Genomic DNA, 19,995 nt, shown 5'->3' with positions numbered 1-19,995 from the left:
GTGCTACTTTGGTAGCTTTTGTTACAGATTTCCACATGGTTTTTAAAATCTTGATATTTTAATAAGCCATTATTACATACTGCAAATTCTGAATCACAGATTTCAGTCAGCAATCATTTTTTTATCCAGTTGATTAGCGACGATTCCACAGTAAATCTATTATGTTTTATACCGATTGTTTTTACAGTAGTTATTAAAATGGATTTTTACTTGGTTTTTCAAAGTTTCTGCTATTATTTCATTTGGCAAATTTCGAATTGCCCATTTTGCATTAAATTATTGACAATTCACCCTTAATTTAAGATCATATTTTTTAAGGTTATTGCCATTGATTTTCAGTTTATTAATGCTAGATTTTCATATAAGGGGAAATTTTGAATCCTCCATTTGTACAATTACTTCTTGATGCCAAACATGATTTACGACGGTTCTATCGTCCATGTGGTTTTGTCAATCGCATTTTCAGCAGTTTAGAATTACCGCATAGTTTTTAAAATTTTGATTTCATTTTAATATATTATTATGATTTTCAAATTAATGACCCACTTTAATCAAATCACTTAATGACCCACTTTAGTTGTGTTAATTTAATCTCAAATCCACAATTTTTTCAAAATGTGAAACTTTTGCACACTCTGAATGTGAGAACATGATTATTGGCTGTAAAAATCACTTTGTGTGAGACGAGAAAAAAAAATACACGAATTTTTTCGCATTGTAGTGACATGCCAGATTTTATTTCGATGATATTCCTTTTTTTCCTATTATATCGGAAATTGGATTAAAACCTAACAAAAATCAGAAGTCTGGTAAAAATCATAAAGAAGTGGAAATTAACAGAAAAGTGGAGGATTCTTATCCCTCAGACCCTTTTTTTTTTTTTTTAAAGCAACAATAAAAAAAGTAAATAATAATATCGAAACTGGAAAAAGAGTTATTTTTCCAGATTTCTAGTAAGAAATCGGGGGCGAAAATAGACTTTTCCAGTAAATGGATGTTCAGATATGAAATTAGCGCACATATATATAAATATTTGACTAAAGTTATATTTTATATATGTTTCTTTCCAGGCTGACTTATTATTATCAAGATTAAAGGATTTTAAACTAAAGTAAATGTTTATAAGATCTTTCAGGAAGTACAACTTACATTTAAGTGTAAATTTACTTAATGAGATAAAAAATTCTTTAACATTTACCAAATAAATAAAATTGATTCGCTGATTTAATTTCCTTTCTGCACTTATTCTGCTCAAGATTATATAAATTACATACATAGAAAGATTAATTAGCATATTATAATAACAAATATCTTTACTATGTTCATAACTTTGAGTAACTCTTGAACATTAAAATAGAACATTTTATAAATATTCTTCTTCTATAGGTATGACAGCCCTTTGTGGGCCAGAGCCTTCTTCCAGCCTGCTCTTTTTCTTTGTCCATTGTTCTCATGGAAATTCTTAGGATTTCATAATCCTCTTCCACACAGTCAAGCCATCTGATCTTAGGCCTACCTCTAACTCTAATTCCCATTGGTTTATAATTGAAAATCTTAAATGTCAAGGAAGAAGGGTTCATTCCACAGATGTGACCTGCTATCTTTAATCGGCTTATTTTGAGGTTTTTGTTGATATCAGCTTCCTTGAATAGGCTATATAGTTCAAAATTATGTTGTTGTCTTCATAAGCCATCCACATTTATAGCACAGAAACTCTCTCTAAAAAACAGCAAGCAAGTCAGCTTGTGATTTAATTAAAGACCATGTTTTGGATCCATAAGTTAAGACAGGTCTAATGATTGTTTTATATAGCATCATTTTTGTTCCTCTTTTAATAAATTTTGACTTTAGAAATATGTTTAAGCCCTGAAGGCATCGATTAGCTGCTATAATGTGTCTCTTTATTTCTGTGCTTATATTATTTAAGGCATTAATATTTGAATCAACATAAGTAAAATTGTCAACAAATTTGAATTTACAATTTTCGGTTTCTAAAAATTTGCAGGTGTTTTACATCTAGCATGTATTTGGTACTGTTTTCATTAACAACTAGACGCATCTTTCCTGAAGAATTCTTAGAAGCTGTAACTGCTTCTAACAATGCTTTTTTTGTTTGTGCGATTATTACCAAATCATCAGCATAAGCCAGGATTTGCACTATTAATATTGTGCCTCGACATATTGCCAAGAAAAAATTCCTATCTTATGCACTTATTTTGCAATTTTTTGTTAGTAGTACATATAGAAGTATTACAGAATAGTTCATAGAATTTAGAATCATTTTTCTTTTCAGAATGAATCTTATTTTTCTAATTTTCAATATATATCTTGAAAAATCAATGTATTTCATAATTATTGATTTTTTACCTTATTAATTGAAATTAATGATTCTCATTAACAAAACAGTAATTAAAATATTATTTAAATTGGCCATTTTAATGATTTGAATAAGATTGTTGATTACTTGTGAAAACATTATAATTATTAAAAAAATATGCAAAACACTCTTTGTTATTAAAGTTACAAGAGAAAGGCAAACCTTTAAGCTTTTTGGCTGCTGCTTAACTTCTAAGGCATGTTTTTTTCGAAGCTCTCTTTCTCTTCTAGAGTTATACTCTTGTTGATTGGCTAATTCAGTTTGGTGCTGTTTACGAACATGTTCTTCTCTTAGTTGATGAACAGTCCTTTGTTGACGGTATTCTAATTCTTGAGTACAGTCATGATGGTGAAGTAACATAGAATGGGCTTGTACTAGTTGGGACTGTCTCTTATTTAATTCCTATAAAACAAAGCATTCTTTTATTAGAAATTTTAACAAAACTGTTTGAGGAAATTATATTATTAATAAATTATGAATTTTAAAAGTTAATCATTTAACTAATGTGAAATGATCGTTAAAGCCTAGAAAATTTAAGATAATTTATGATGAAAGCATTTGTAATTAAGAAAGTGATAAATATACAAAGATAAATAAGGTATCCTAAAAGGCAAGCTTATAATGATATCCTTTAAAAATTCTCATCTTCTAGTTATAGTGCAAAATTACAATGTTGTAACAATAAAACTTTAATTTAGAGGAAATTTCACCCATGAACAGCTAAGCATTGTTAAAAGAATTAATTAAGCATTTAAAAACAGCAGACACAATCCATTTACTTCAAAGGCTAAAGTAGACATACTCACATCTCTTAGAAGATTTTGTTCCATTTGATGATACTGTAATAATTTTCGTCTACGAAACTTTCTAATTTCTAAGCGATGTGTATCAGAGTGTTCTCTTTGAAGGCGTTGCATGGATGCTGTTTGGCGTTGGAGAACTTCTTCCTTGTGATTTCGAATAACATCGTCTCTTTGCCTTGAAGAACCATCACCACTGATTTCCTGTAAGTTCAAACACATTAAATAACTAAAAATCGCTACTACTCAATAATATAAAAATTACTTCTATTAAAATTTAGCTACACATTTTTTCTTTTGAAAAAAATATATCTTTACTACTAAAAACCAATATTTTTAAAATAAATGAAGCTTCTACTTAAAATATCTTTAGAACATAATTTATTTACTTATTCTCCAATTTTTTGAAGAACAAATTAAGCATCAGTAAAATTTGGAAAGTCAAATAAAGAAAATATAGCGACAGGAGAACGTTGTTTATAGAACATCTTTTATCGTTGAAAACTGCCTTATACTTAGAAATTAATATTATAACTTACAGCTAACCACAACATACTTTTCAGCTATTATAAATATTTTTAAAAAATAATTTGACACTTTTTTTTCCTCTGAACTTGTCTATAAAATTCAACCAAGGCATTTTTTTATATTCATAATGAAAAAATTTAATGCATATTCAAACTCATTATGCTTTTTAAATGTTTTATAAAACTCAGTCTATTATAAAAACAATAAATACAAGTTAACTACTTAAATTTTTACTTAACAAATTAAAATAAAACTGAAAATATATATTTAAAAACCATAATTTACTTTCTGAACTTCAATTACAATGCAAACATTGAAATGGCACTTCGAGTCATCAGGACATTTTCATGTATGTTGAATTTTCATGAAGTAACGCAGGTTAATAAATTCATATAGATAATTCTTTTATGAGAAAGAAACAAAAATATTGTTTTTGCAATAAATTATATTTAATTTGAATATATATCATTTTAATTATTTAGATTACGATGCTAAAGCAAACTAGTTGTTTCTTAATATAAAATACAAATAATAATAGAAGGTCTAACTTCTACTGTAAAATAAGGGCTTAACTAGACAAAATTTTTGATTAAGCATTTTATAAAAATCATTCGAATTTCTTAAATTTTGTATGTTTTGGTATAAAACAAAATAAAGTAATTTCGCAAACTAAATAAATGTGAAACAAATTTAACTCACTCTTTTTAACCTGTCTTTCAAATACTTATACTCTGTTTTCTGCTGAGCTTGATACCGTTTTATTTCATCTTCATGTTGTTGTGATATATTTTTACTAATTCGCTTTTCACTAGCTAAATTTTGTTTGAGCTAAAAAAAAAAAAAATAAGAATATAATATATTAAGACACTTAAGATACAACAATACTTAAAAGACATTTAAATTAAGCAGTCTCATTTATAGACTTGCTGCTTTATAAGTATGAAAATAATATGTACTGTTTGAGTGTAACAAGAACTTCTAAAGGCATAAGACTAGTCTGCTGGCAGTCACTATGGTGATATGAAGATAAATTGCTTCGATATGAATGTGGTTGTTCTCTTTGGTGTATAAAGGAAGAATCATTTCTTTAAATTCTGTGCCAAAAATGATTTTATTCTTGTTTTTATAGCAACAGACAAAATTTTGAGTTGGGGGAAGTTCTCGTGAAAGCTGAACAGTACTATTCAATTTTATAAACAAAATTTCATTTAATATAAATGATAGAAAGTTTTCTATTTGCTTGATGTGAAGCCATTTTTAGAAGTTAGAGAAAACATTTAACAATTTGCTCGTAAACCAAATATGCTCTTAATTTAAAAGGTTTCCAAACTTTTCGTTGATAAGCCACACTATGTATTTTGTGTAATGTTTTTTTTTTATTGTTAGATATTTACGCAAAAAAGAAAAATTAAGTTGACAAAACCCAATAAAAATAATCAATGCTGCTTGACTATAAATTATACCAATTGCAATAAAAATAATGCCTGAATGAATATAATAATCAAAAGCAATTATAAAATGACAATTGATTTTCATCAATTGCTGAATTATCATGAAATGCAACTTTCATTTGTAATTTTAAAAAAATAAATAAACTAGGATTCATCACATTAATAGATCACAATAAAAATAGTGAGTTGGTGATTCTTTTTAAGTAACATTTAATGATTCTATGAGCATTCTTGGTTTGATTGTTTTTGATAAACATAATAGGTTGATAGATATACCATCAATGTATGCAAATCATTTAATTATGCTTTTAATTTCGAGAAAAGAAAATTAATTTCAAAAATATTTACCTTTCTTTCTAATTCTTGCTGATGCTTCATTTGAAGTTTTTCAAGTTCCTTACTGAATTGAGTGAGAATATTTTCATATTCTTTGTCTAATTTTTGCTTATGTTCTTCCATTTCTTGCCGACATTTGGCTTCAAGCTAAAGCAAAATTTAAATTAACAAGAGGTTTAAATTAAAAGTTTCAGGAATAATACATATATCTAACACACAACACTTTTAAAGTATATTTTATATATGTTGTGTAATTTTTATAAATAATATATAAACATAAAACAATAAAACAGGTATAATAGTCATCTTTGTTTTAAAACTTTACGACAAATTTTATGATGAGCAAAACAGGCACAAAGAAGAAAATTTTTTAATTTGAAGCTTTCTACAAATGTAGAAATAGTAGCAATCGAAAAGTCTACAAGAAATAGTTAAGTCACTATTGACTGGGATCTATTATTTAAGAAAATTATCCTCAAATAACTGGAATATTTTATATTATAGAAAGTTTTTTTTTCCTACTAAAATGGTTACAAAAGAGCTAATGAAACAATTTATTCCCACAAAAGAAAAAAAAATTATAAGTGTGAATTAAATACAAGAATGAAATATTAAATGAACCAGTTACATACTATTCAATATATATTACAAAATTTATAGAAATTGTATATTAAGGGAGTGGGAAGGTCTGCTTCTATATAATTACAGTCATTGTTTGAAGAAATATTATGATGATTTTAATGAGCGGCAATAAATATATATACTAGTAAAATTTTGTCAAGCAGATTTATTAGATTTTACTTACTTGTATGAGAGCTTTTTGATGTTGGCGTCTCATTCGCTTGTAGCCAGACATCTGTTCATGCATATGATTCTCTTGTTCATGTTCCTTGATTTGTCTAGTAACAATTGATGTTGTTCTAATTGTAGCAAAATTATTTGCTCCAACATCTGCACTATTCAAACTGGTAGATGATGAATTCTACACAAATAATAATAATAAAAAAATTCCTTTTTCAGTTCAGATAAACTAATTATATTTTAAAAGATTATAATTTCAAAACAACATAAGTTTCAGAAATAATATAAATAAAAAATTTTCTCACATCAAATTTGTCCCTTTGGTTTAAACAAATTGAAATAAATTAACAATCAAATCTACTTTATAAGACAATATATTTCAGCAAGTCAAAAGTAATTAAAAAGGATATTATTTTTTAAAAACTATCAGAAAAACTTAACATATAAAAATTGACTCCATGGGTGCAAGTTGGAAAAAAGACCAAGACTGAAAATTTTCTGACTATACCTAACATACACAATACCCCCTCGGAATATGCAAACTATCTAAGAAAGCTTTACCATAATACATCAAGTTTAAACACTGTACAAAAAATATTTATTCATTTTGTCTTTTGATAAAATAACAACGGGACATAAGAAAATAGACCAATAACGTAGACCTAAAAAATATTTTTAAGGTCAGAAAAGAAAAAAAATTCTGATTTCCGTCTTCAAGTCAGTCTTGTTTCCGTCTTACTTCCAACCGCGGACATTTTCGAGAGACGGAAATCCGTCCTGGGGACAGAAGACTTGCACCCATGATTGACTCAATGCCAAAAATGTTCTAAAATGCAAGGAAAAAAGTCTCAAATATGAACATTAATGACTTAAGTCTCCAACCCACAAAACATGCAATAATAAATAAATTTTCTAGAGTAAATATGCAATAAATGATAATTTTACCGATGGACTAAGACGAATTCCACCCCTTTCACGGAATGAAGCTGGATAATTGTAAGTGGAATCTGTTTCAGACGCTGGTGGAAGACTACTCGTACTACTGCTCTGGCTTCCAGCACTAATATTTTCACTCTGCTGACTGTGTGTACTAGCAATGCTATTGCTTTTACTGCTATCTCCACCAATTTGATCATCTTCCTAAAAACAAAAATGATTGACCTGAATTAACGCCACAATAAACATGCATATATATATTACAGATAATTAAAGTTCAGTAAGAAATAAATAAGAAGCAAAAGCTTTGTAAGTTTATTACTCCAAAAATACAAAACAATAAAAATCTAAAATAATAAAAATTACCACTAAAGGGGTTAAACATTTTTTGAATTGAAATTTACAGAAACTTATTTTAATAAGCAGTTAAAAATTACAAATCAAAGCCTTAAAATCAATTTTAATTTTAAGTAACTTAAAATATTACAATAAACTTATATATTATTAAAATATTACACTAAACTTAAATATAATGAATTGATGAGTACATTATTAACAACAGCAATATATTAAAAATTTCTGAAGGTTGAAATCACATTAGATTACAGTTAAAAATAATTTCAATAAATTTAAAAAAGGTTATTATCTTTAACAAATTAAATAGCAGAATGCAAATTTTTGGTAAAATAAAATACTTATGCACTGAAAAAGTTTTAAATATTATTAATATTAATTTTTATTTATAAACCTTACTCATAAAAATTCCATATTAATTAAAATTGTTTAAGTACATAAAAAAGGATATTTAAAATATTGACTAAAATAATAAAGAATAAGTATGAACATCCGTAACAAAACTACATAATAAAAACAGTTCTATAGATGGTTGCTAATCAGCATTTAATTAGTACTTACAGTACTGTCTTCTTCAGGTTCGCCAGTACTCACTTCGTTTTCTTGGGAATCCACCATTAAGATTTTCTTCATTTTACGGTAATTTAAATTGTCTAACTCTCTAACTGCAGCTTTTGTACGGTGTATAAGATCCATTATTACTCTGGAAGGTCGAGGGCTAATTATAAATGGATGCTGAAAGAAAGAAGAAATATCTTTCATAAACAGGAGGTAAAAGAATGGTTATGCAAGCCTCAACACATGAATTAATGACATGTTATCATACTCAACTAGAATAATCTATTTTATATAACTCATTAAAAAGCAATAATTTTACTTCTGAAATATGGAATGATTCTATTGTAAAATAAATGCCTTTATTGATCATAAGAATACACGATTTTTTTCTTTTGTAAGACAATAAAAACAATAAAAATATTAACATGCTGGAACTATTTAGCTATGAAAGTATATATGAAATAAGTAATATTATTATATCAAACAAATTGAAGAATTTATATAAATTCAGGAGTACCAAGGATCATTGAAAGAAAACATTATAAGAATTATTATTTAGTGTATTTACTGTTTTCTAAATTACTTTTTAATAAGTAATTATAACAGAAATTCTTTTGTACGACTAAAAAACATAAATTATTTAATTAGTAGCAAGTTTAAAAATAAAATATTTAATAAGAAAGCTTTACAATTATCATTTCATAGGATAAGTTGCTTACATGTTAAATTATAGATAATGAATAATATAAGGCTTCTATTATAATTAGGCTTTAATTTTATTTATTTTTGCATCAACAAAAATCCTTAATTTGAACAATTCTTTTAGGGAAGGAGTCTCAGAGTTATAGGAGTTTATTATTGAAGTATTTTACAGTTAATAATAACACTAAACTGAATTTAAAGGACATAAAATTAATATAACAGGAGATAGAACTAATCAATCAGAAAATAAAGCTTGATGACATTTTTAGAAATAATCTCAGCTTCCTCTTTTTTTTTAAACCTAAAAAATGCTACAGCTATAAATCAAATTAGGATGCTTAGTTTGGTGCTGTACTATGTCTAAGAATGCTGCCATAAGCTTTTAAAAAAAGTTTTTTTGTTTTTGTCTGCATAAACTTGACAGCTAATGATGAAACAAAAAATTGACCAACTATAATTTTCAATTATAATTTGAACATACTTAGCAGAATTATATATATTTTTATGACTTATTATTACTAAATTATAGAACAAGTGTAAACTTATTAAGAGTAGTAAATAAAACCAGAATTAAATAGTTAAAACAAAATTGAGTAAAAAAATCTATCATATTGATAAAAAATACTTGTTCTTAAAGTGTCCTTATTTAACCTTAGATTCTACCATTACGTTAGAAATCAAACAAAACCAAAGCTTTAAACAGTGAATTATTAGAAAATACTCTATTTTTGAAGATTAGTTTCAAATTTATTAATCAAGAAGTTTTTACCTGTAGCAATCTGGCAGCTATCGGTCGATCAGTAGGATGCTTTTGTAAACAGGTTTCTACAAAGTGATGGAAAGACTCTGACCTAAATAAAATAAATAAAAAAAATTTTGTTTTTCAAAATTGAAAATAAACTATTATTATTCCAAAATATAAAATCTTTACATTTTTTTAATTAATTAATGATGATAAGAAATACTATAGAAACACTATTACAGAACAATATATAATAAATGATAATTAAATATAATTTATACTTTTAAAAAAAATAATAACAATGAACAGCAGTCCTTTATTGCATTCAGCCTGCTGGACAAGAATAAAGTAAAACACATCATATAATGTGACATAAAAAAAATCATTATATAAAAAAGTAATAATATTTTGAATTTTTGCCGTGATATATCACAGAACTTGAGTATTTTCGACTAATTTTTATAAGCTATGAAATGATTTGTCACACAATCTTACGATACAGTGAAGCTGCTTTGTTTTATATTTCTATCCATAAAAGATAAATTTAGCACAACTTGTAGCAATTGCAAATAATTTGATGTTTTATGAACCTTTTCTTATCAATATATTAGATAAGTTCAATTGGGGCTAAGAAAGTTTATTAATTGGAAAATTTAAAAAAAAAACTAAAAAAGATCAGGACAGAGACTCAAAAGATGGTTAGATGATGGAGAAAAAAATCTAACCATTATAAAACTTACTTAGTGGAAATCCAAGACAAAGAAAGGTTTGGAACAAAGCTACTCAGCAAGCAAATGCCCAACGTCGGCTGTAGTACCATAAAAGGAGATAGAGATAAGTTCAAAGAAAATTGTGTTAGGGCAAGAATTGAAAAAAATGAGCAATATAAGGGTGTACAGTTTAGTGAGGAGGTCACTACTGCACCATTATATACATAGATAGATAATTATCATCATCATTAGCATGACAGCCCGGATGAGCCCTAGCCTTCTAGAGGATTCTCCCTCATCCTCGCCTGTTCTCAGCAACGGTTCTTTAGTTTTAACAGCTCAGTACGAGAAACTCCTTATCTACAGAAACGGGCGGGCCATCCGAGTTTGGGTCTTCCCCTTGGTCAATCCTCAGATGGCCAAGTCATAAAAATTATTTTAGATGTACATTCATCAGGTGATTACGTTAGATGGTCAGCCTATTTTCTCTTTAAAATTCTGATATATTTGGTAAAGCCATGTTCTTTGTAAAGGCGGCAAAGTTCATATCCTGATAATTATCTGATTTTCTCATTATTGCTAAGAAGCAATTAGGAAAACAGAATATTCAAAATCTGGTATTTAAATTATAAAAAAGAAACATTTCCCTAAGCTAATTTTTTTCTCATTCAGATTTCAATAACTAAATAAAAAAAATTTGGTATCTAGCATATATCAAAATACGTACACAATAGAAATAATTGTGTATCTATAATATATAAAAAATAAAAAACTACCAATATATAAAACTACCAAATATATACAACTACCAAATATATACAACTACCAAATATATACAACTACCAAATATATAAAAAACTACCAATCAAATATTTTATATATTTATTTATCATATATCCAAATAGAATTTTAAAAAAATAAAGCTACTAACCAGTCACCAGGCCCTAAAGATGGCGAATCATTTTGGGCTATATGATACAAGGCACTCATTGCATTCATGTTGAAATAGGGTGGCTTTCGTTCAGCTAAAATTAAAAACAACAAATTTGAAAAAGAGTCACAAGTCAGTTTAAAGTTATTGTACAAAAAAAAAGGCCAAACTTCAAAACAAAATTTTAATAAATCACTAAATGAATGTGTTGACAAATATAGTTCATAAAAATAAGTTGGAACTAAAAAAAATCTTACAATAAATTTCTAATTTTATGAATAATTGGTTAATCTAAATTTTGACACTCACAAATTATTGACACAATATGATGTACAACAAAACACACCTTTATATCTTTAATAGGAGAAAAATAAGTGAAACAAATTATTTCCTTCAGATGCCTTGAGATAAAATATAAATATATATATTTTATAAATATTATATTAAAAAACGTAAACCTTTGTGAAAGACAAACAATCAAATCACAAATCATTTGCTGAAGATTAGCATTTTAATATTATTCAAAATGCAGCGAATTTTGAAGAAGAAAAAAAAAGGCATAGGGATTTCTATTATTAACAAAGTTCATAATAATTTTGCTAATAATTATAACAAATGAAAAAACATTTAAAAAGTTTTTTTAAAAAATAGGACATATTTTATGAATCACATCAACCATCTGTATTAGGTCATAACTTTTTTTTCTTGTTTTTCTTCTTTCAATCAACATTACATGTTATGTTAATTGAACTCTTAGATTACTAAAATATATCAATCCTTATAATTTTAACTAATATTTTAATAATATGAATTATTAAGCACAGATTCTGTAAACTAAAATACATTTATGCCACATTTTGTTATTATTCACTTTTAATTCCTACTTAATAAAAATATTTTACATTTACCTAATTCAATGCAAGTTATGCCAAGTGACCATATATCAACCTTGCCATCATACTGTCCTTCATCCATTGCTAAAATTACTTCTGGTGCCATCCAGTATGGTGTGCCAACAAAAGAGTTAGCGGGTGAAGCCATAGACGCTGACCCAAAATCAGCTTTAAATTGAAAGAAAATTCAAAAATTAATAAAAAATATCAGCTACACATTGTACAAGTTAACATTACACTTAAACTGTTCAACTAACCCAATTTAACTGTGCCATTTTCAGTTAGCAATATATTCCCAGCTTTAACATCTCTATGTATTCTCCCAAGAGAGTGTAGGTATTCCAAACCTTGAAGAGCATCTTGGCAAATTGCTGCTATTTCTTCTTCTTTGAGAGGCTTTTTGTGCACTATAATTAAAAAGATTTTTTATAACATAACTTGAAAGTAAAAGAAAATTAATTAGTTTAAATCTTTTACTAACAAAATTATTATTAAGTTGAGAAAGTTTTCAATAAAGAGCAAAAATCTGACAAAATTGTAGATGTAAATACACTTTTCAAATACTAATTTCCTGAAAATTATAGAAAATCTAAAGTAAGCAAATATGGAGGCATACTTTTAAGAGCATAAATAGTTTTAAAAACAAATTATGTTTCAACAATACTTAAAAGATTTTATATGAAAGACTTAGGTTTGGATTCCTTGAAACTGTTGAAAACAAAATTATAAATCATGCACACATATATGGCTAAAACATCCCCAAAATTGTAAAAAATAAAATTAATTCTGTAGTAAAATAAAAATAAAAAGTAATCTATTGTCATTTTTTATTAATTAAACAGGCATTTGTTAATCCTATATTTAAAAAATATGTATTAATTTGAAAAATACTTTAAAAAATGTGAAAGTCTATCTCCTTATCTAAAATAATTAACACTTCTTCAATAAAATAGCACAAGTTTTGATTTTATTTTTCTTCTTAGTTATAAATATATCTTAATATTTTAAGAAAAAAATACACCAAAGATATTACCATTAAACTTAAATACATACATTATTTACAGACTTACCAACTCCTTTTAATCGTAACTAGCTTAAGTACTGAAGAAATAATAATTAAAGATTCACGAGTAAACAATAATTCAGTGTTTCCATGTCGGTTTTATTTTTTAGATTTATCCTTTGGCCTCTTAAATCCTGCAACATTGAATTATATATATATATAAAAGCCCAAATCTTTAGAAAATTTTCTTTTTTATTACTTTCGAAGAAAATTACAATGGAATGAAATGGGTTTTAAATGGAAACAAAATTGGAATGAATATATCAGGGTTCTCAATTCTGATTACCATTGCACAAAATTGTTTCCATGGGCAATAAAACAATCGAAGTTGCAAAATTATTTTTTTCCAGCAAATTACTTGAGCAAGAATTCATTAAGCTAACATTTTTTTTATTTAACTATTTTTACTCTAAAGATTAGCTTTACTTCTAAGGCTAGTCAGATGTCAATGAGAGCACTAACATATACTTATGTTTTGAATCAACAGATTCTATACTATCATAGAACAGTAAAAAAAATTTTATTATCACAATTTGTTTCAAAAAATGCATTTTTTTTTTTTAAATAAATTTTGTTAAATTAAAATACATAAGAACATTTATCAAAAATAAAACTTATTACGAAATTAGAGACTTTCCACATACTGCACTGACTATATATCAACTGCTACTGCTTAAAATAATCACTTTCCAATTCAGTTGTAATAAAAATATTAGCAGTTTTTTTTTTTTTTTAAGACTGAACTTATTTTGCAAAATATCTGGATAATTCCCCAGTTTTTAGATGCATCCCACAGGTAAACTAATCACCTATGATATTAAAATATTTATATAAAAAAAGCTGTTGTAAAAAAAAAAACAGTAATTTATGATAAAAACCCTTTTGATACATAAGTCATTTCACCTGATTTTAAGAATTGCATGACAAAAATAAATTTTCAACATAAATTTTTAAGATAATTGAACTTGGTTTAATTTAAACGTTTAAACACAGCAAAGATTAATTTTTATGTGTTTGTAGAAGATAATAGCTTAATTTTCTCTTACATGAAAATATGTTATCCTGAAAAAGTGGTTTTTAAAAGAAAGAAACTTGGCTTAATGCATTGTTGATATTTTACAAAGAAATTTTATATGTCAGATAGAATGCAGTCTTTATTGAAGATAGTTATTAAAAATTATTTTTTGTTTGAAATAATTTGAAATAATACCTTCTATTATGTCTGAAGCTGAACCAAGACAGTATTCCATAATAAGCTGAAATACATTTAAAATATTTAGTAAAAAATTTTGTTTTGCAAAGAAGTTGAAGATAAAAATAATTATAATATATACCCAAGCTGTATGTTCTTTTAAATAACATCCTTTGTAATCTATAGTATTTCGATGTTTTAGTTGGCGTAGAAATTTTACTTCTTTAATTATGTCTTGCCATTTCTAAAACAAAAATATATTTGTTAAACATATTTTTAGCTAAGATTTATTTGATAGAAAAATTTAATTCTAACATTACATTATGAGTGTTTTCTTAAAAACATTACGTAAAAATATATATAGTAGTAAATATATATAGTACTATCAATTATACATAATTTTTTACATCATTAGTAAAACTGCATAAGCTTTGAATTATTTATAGTAATACTAACTATCACAAATAATATTTAAAATTATTTAGAGCCAGTTTTAAAAACTTTCAAGTTACTGAATCTGAAGAAAGTAACCATTTCTTAAATAACCGATGGATCACTCAAATAAGATTGCAGAGCATAACTTAAAAGATATAAAAATCATAACTGGTATAAAACAATCAAAAAATAAGTAATGGGTGATTATATAAAAGCCATTTAAATTTGAAATGATTCAACTGTAATTTCAATCTCTAGTTCCTAAATACTATTATACTGTTCCAGAAAACTGCATAAGTTTTGAATTATTTATAGTGATACTAACTATCACAACTAATATTTAAAATTAATTAGAGCCAGTTTTAAAAACTTTCAAGTTACTGAATGTGAAGAAAGTAACCATTTCTTAAATAACTGATGGATCATTCATTATGATGACTTTTGTGTAAAATGCACTTAACTTAAAAAAAAAATTATAAAATTAATATAAAATTAGATATTAAAGAAAATGCTAGATAATACAACTATATAAAAATTTGTATATTGTATACATGAGCCACAACAAAGGCAAAATGTGTCACATTAACAGTTTTTTCAAACATAAATTCTACTTAATTATTGAAGTCAAATAAGAGATAATTAAATTGCATTAATAAACTTTAATGTGATTTATCAGAAGTAATATACCTAGCTTGATGTATTCATTACACAACATAATAAAAAAGACAAATAGACATTTTAATAAAGCTTTTAGTGTTTAGTAAATAAACTTTAGGAGACATATTAATATAAGCCTTTATTCACATGCGAAATAAAAAAAAGCAATTTTTCTGTCTTCCAGCAGTATTTCTCTAGTTCTGAGTCATAAAGATGTGAAATATAGAAAACAATTTTTCAAAAACAGCAAAAAATTAAATTACATACCTCAGCAGATTGCTTTCCAGTAAAAGACATCTTTTTGATAGCAACCACTTCTTTTGTGACTGCATTTCTTGCCTACATAAAAAGAACTTAAAATAAGTCACATATAAAAAATATATATTCGATATAAAGTTTATGTCAACAATGCCTCAAAGTGTCATATTTTATCAGAACTATTAGATTTTTGAAAAAGCTAATTTAGCAGTCAACTATGATAGGTAGGTTTAATATATTCATATACATACATATTTAAAAATTAGTAAAGATGGAGTTTACCCAGCACATTTAACTTTATTAGAACTAACTAGCTTTATTATATCTGTTAAAAATTTAACATTTAATTAGATAGACTTTAGGAGAAATGTAACAGTAAAAGTGGAAGAATTATTTTGTATTAGTACGCATGCTATGGAAAGGTTTTAATTCTATAATCAATTGATTTTTGCTACATCTGATTACATAAATAATCGAAAGCATAATAACTATTAATATTAATTATCCTTTGTTTCATGTTTTTTAAAAAGTATTGCCTATGCAAAAAATAGCAACTTTTTTAATTTTTTACAAATGTCTATTAGCTGTAATAAGAAAAATTATACCAATCTGAACGGTTATAAATAATTTTCTGAGTAAATATTGTAATGTTAATTTGTGTGTGAGAGATAACAGAACATATTGTACTCAGGATCTATTCAAGTAAAACAAAACTGAAATCACTTATAAAGCTATAATTAATAATTTGGCAACAGTTTTGTAAAAGAAAAAAAATATTTTTTTAACAAATAATTTTATTTATTGCTATCAATTAAAACTATTCATTTGGATCTCTTAAACATTATTTGATTCAGTGTTATTTCAATCAGAAAAGACAATCTTCTTTGCTTAACTAATGTTTGAATAATGTCTCTTTCAAACATTAAAAAATCGTCCAGTGACTTTTTAAGCACAAAAAATGTAAAAATGATTTACATTTAAAAATGATTAAAAGCTTGGCAAATTTAAAAGTTTTTAAGACTTAAATAATAAGGCTCAGATTTAAATGTTCTAATTAGAGAAAATATCTCTGCTAAATTGGATACTTATTTTTCAATTACACTTAAAAATACTCAACTATTTCAAAAAAAAAAAACATTTTTTTTCCAAAGAAAACACATTTTAATTACCTAATTCAGAAATCAGTTATTCACACACTTGTCTATTTTCAATATCAAATTACACTTATTTTATTATTTTAACAGAAACCACCTTAAGCTGATAAGCTGAAAATAACAAAGCTAGTTTTCTTAGTATTTTTAAAGTCTTTAAGAGGTATTCCAAAATTAGAAGAAAAATAAATGGATCTTTGAATGAAACTATTATTTTAAATTCCCAACATCAAACAAAATGCATACATAATATACAGCTCCAAAACTTCCATGTCCAATTTCTCTTAGGTCAATAAATATCTTTTCCGGATCTTCTCTGTCAAACAATTCAGCTATTTCAGGATCCCTCAAATTACCAGGTCTAGGGGAAAAAAACAAATATAAATTAAATTTAATTATTATAACATAATTTCCAAAGAATGTGCAGTAGGAATTCAGCTTTTAACAAGCTTTACAGATGTTAAATTGTGTTTAAAAAACAACAGTTATCAGTTTTTATTGTACTTATGGTAAAAGAATAGAGTTTTGAATATTCAAAACAATAAGCAGGAGCTAAGTTACAAAATTAATAAATCAGAGATAGAATTTTGAAAAGAACACACTGGACTGGATATTATTTTAAAAATACAAGAATACTTTTCTCTACAAATAAAAGTTTATTACCAAAATATTTTATCCAGTTCTGAAGTGTTTCTTGGCATAAAAAAAAGATAAATAAAAAATAGAGAAAATCTTCACTTTCTGATATTAAACTTTTTTAACTCTATATAGTACAATAGTTTTCTTTTTTTTTTCAGGTACATGCTCACTGGTTTTGAATCACAGAACTAGCTCATTATAACACCTCAGATTACTATCATGACTTAATTGTTTCATCAGACAATGCAATATAAAATTTTAATAATCAAATCATACTAAAACATTAAGAAAATAAAGCCAACTGCAGACAAAACATTTATTCCTTTAATATTTTTATTTCAACTTTTCAAACGCTTGATCATTTATAAAATTTATAGAAACTTCTTTATCAATAAAGAAATAAAAGTTTAAATCAAACAGTTATTACAAATTACATCTATTTATCTTGAACATATATTTACCTCGGTAAAGAAGGCATGGTAATCCCAACCAAATTATTTCATTTGCAAGACTTCAAAATGTTCTTATTGCTGCTTTCTCTCCAACAAATATGATAAAAGCAACCTCATGATTTCACTACATTCTACAAAAACAAAAATTTTATTCTTTAAGAAATAAGTACATTTAAAAACAAAATTTTATTCATAAAAAATTAATGCTACACTTTCCTTTCTTCGATTAAAACATGAAATGTCATTAAAAATATATAAAATAATGAGTTGAACATAAAAGTGAGGTTCCATTTAAACATTCATCTATAAGTTTAATTTAATTAATAATGATAGATCTTAATAGGCTTAAAACACGCATTTTTATTAAACAGTCATTTCAAATTATAACAATAAATAAAAAGTTAAAAAACTAATAAATGAGCTGGCATTATAAATATGCTACCTTCTACCACTATAACTTATAAGAGAAATGCACATCTATAAAATCTGAATTGAAAAGAAATGTAACATAAATTTGAGGGCATGGTTGAGAACTTCAATAGGCTAAAAATTTGCCACTACAATAAATTTGCCCTTTACAGTTTTAGTTCATTTGCTTACAAAAATTTTAAAAAACTTCTCAGCTCCCAGAGATACGTGGAAACGTCTAATTTTCATTTATTTTTCTTTTTTAAAGTTCAAATTTCATAAAAAAATTTATAAGAAATTAAATAAAAATTTATACATTGAATAAAACATACTATACAGTTATCAATCTTGTTAGATCAGAAATAAAAGACAAATGACTCAGCTGGGACTTAAAACCCACAGTCGAATCCACAGGAGTTAAAAATCTGTTTAAGTCAGTGTTGGCAAGTTTTTGACACATGAGGGTTTATACCATGGTTTTTACCGTCATGTCAAAAAACCCTCTGTCAAAAACCCATAGTTTTGATAAAACTGTATTTTAATTTGAGTTCAACTGCTTATGATTTAAAATTAATTCATTTTTGGGCAATAAAATTAGAAAAAAAGTTGTTAAAAGATATTTAAGAACAGATTTTTGCATTTTCCCAACATGATTATATCAAATCATACTATTTGAAGTAAAATATTAGGATACTAAACAAAATTTTCAACATTTTCAAGCATCATTTTGTTTGGCATATTACATTACTGAAGAATGTCAAGTCATTCCTGACTTAGAGTTTGTTAGTAGTTACAAGTTTTGAAAGTTTTGTTTAGCTTATTTCTAATATTTAAGAAATGCCAAATTTTAAATTCTTTTTAGTTCTTGAATTTATTAATAGTTCCAAGTATTTTTGTTTGTTTGTTCATTTCTAACAATTAAGAAGGGCAAAATTTTGAATCCTTTGCAAATCAAGCTATAATGATAAAAGTTAAGTATCACTATTTTCAATAAGTATATTACAATATTTCTGTATGAATGTATATCCTTCTATAAGAATACATGTATATAAATGCAAAATCAATAGCAATCATTTACAACATTCATTTATAAAGGCAATTAAGTGAAAATAGTATATTGTCCGCTATATGCCATAAATTAAAGAAAACAGTAGGTTTTTGACAGTTTTTACCACTGTCATGTCAAAAACCAGTTTTTGACGGCAAAAACCCAACCCTGGAAGTAAAACTTTAACTTTATTTTACCCCAGGGGTCGTAGTAAGGACTAAGTTTTACCCTATCAAAGATATGCAACCATGCTCTTTAATTTAAGCTATATTTCATTTAAATACAGATTTTACATATTTGTAATACACTAACAACGAAATACGAAAAATATGTTACTTACCATGTAAGATCAAACATATTTTTCTAAAAAGCATGAACTCTATATTTGTAATAGAATATAATAAAACATCTAAAATAAAAAATGATGATAAAAATTTTTATGAATTCAGTTTTTTATTACTTGCACTCAAAATCTTTTAATTTTAAAAGAAAAAAACGCTGTTTAAACACACTAGCAAATTTTATATTTAGTGTTAAAAAAAAGGGTTTAGTTTTTTAAAAATTTCAAGGCAA

At 25.7% G+C, this 19,995-nt stretch overlaps 1 protein-coding gene across 5 annotated transcripts in view; it reads right to left on the bottom strand.

The window, feature by feature from the left end:
* The window catches only part of Tao (Serine/threonine-protein kinase Tao), a 31,102-nt gene that overhangs the window by 8,815 nt on the left and 2,292 nt on the right, over positions 1-19,995 (bottom strand). For 2 of the 5 annotated variants that reach the window (XM_087165973.1, XM_087165974.1), the window contains exons 2-17: positions 17,976-18,097; positions 17,122-17,236; positions 15,734-15,805; positions 14,517-14,618; positions 14,393-14,438; positions 12,377-12,526; positions 12,135-12,287; positions 11,227-11,320; positions 9,613-9,694; positions 8,145-8,318; positions 7,239-7,433; positions 6,298-6,474; positions 5,505-5,639; positions 4,405-4,533; positions 3,184-3,381; positions 2,540-2,779 (exon numbers count right to left, since the gene is read on the bottom strand). In XM_087165973.1, coding sequence (XP_087022099.1) covers positions 2,540-2,779; positions 3,184-3,381; positions 4,405-4,533; positions 5,505-5,639; positions 6,298-6,474; positions 7,239-7,433; positions 8,145-8,318; positions 9,613-9,694; positions 11,227-11,320; positions 12,135-12,287; positions 12,377-12,526; positions 14,393-14,438; positions 14,517-14,618; positions 15,734-15,805; positions 17,122-17,236; positions 17,976-17,992 — 2,079 coding nt within the window. In that variant the 5' untranslated portion in view covers positions 17,993-18,097. Of the gene's footprint in view, positions 1-2,539; positions 2,780-3,183; positions 3,382-4,404; positions 4,534-5,504; positions 5,640-6,297; positions 6,475-7,238; positions 7,434-8,144; positions 8,319-9,612; positions 9,695-11,226; positions 11,321-12,134; positions 12,288-12,376; positions 12,527-14,392; positions 14,439-14,516; positions 14,619-15,733; positions 15,806-17,121; positions 17,237-17,975; positions 18,098-19,762; positions 19,827-19,995 lie in introns of those variants that run through there. The other 3 variants (XM_087165977.1, XM_087165976.1, XM_087165978.1) reach the window with 3 other exon arrangements.

This window comes from Parasteatoda tepidariorum, chromosome 6, assembly GCF_982258835.1.
Source record: "Parasteatoda tepidariorum strain Cologne lab strain chromosome 6, Ptep-v5.0, whole genome shotgun sequence".
In the NCBI taxonomy this organism is placed as follows: Eukaryota; Metazoa; Arthropoda; class Arachnida; order Araneae; family Theridiidae; genus Parasteatoda; species Parasteatoda tepidariorum.
Note: the sequence above shows the minus strand (reverse complement) of the source record. Positions and strands in the feature narration are given on the sequence as shown.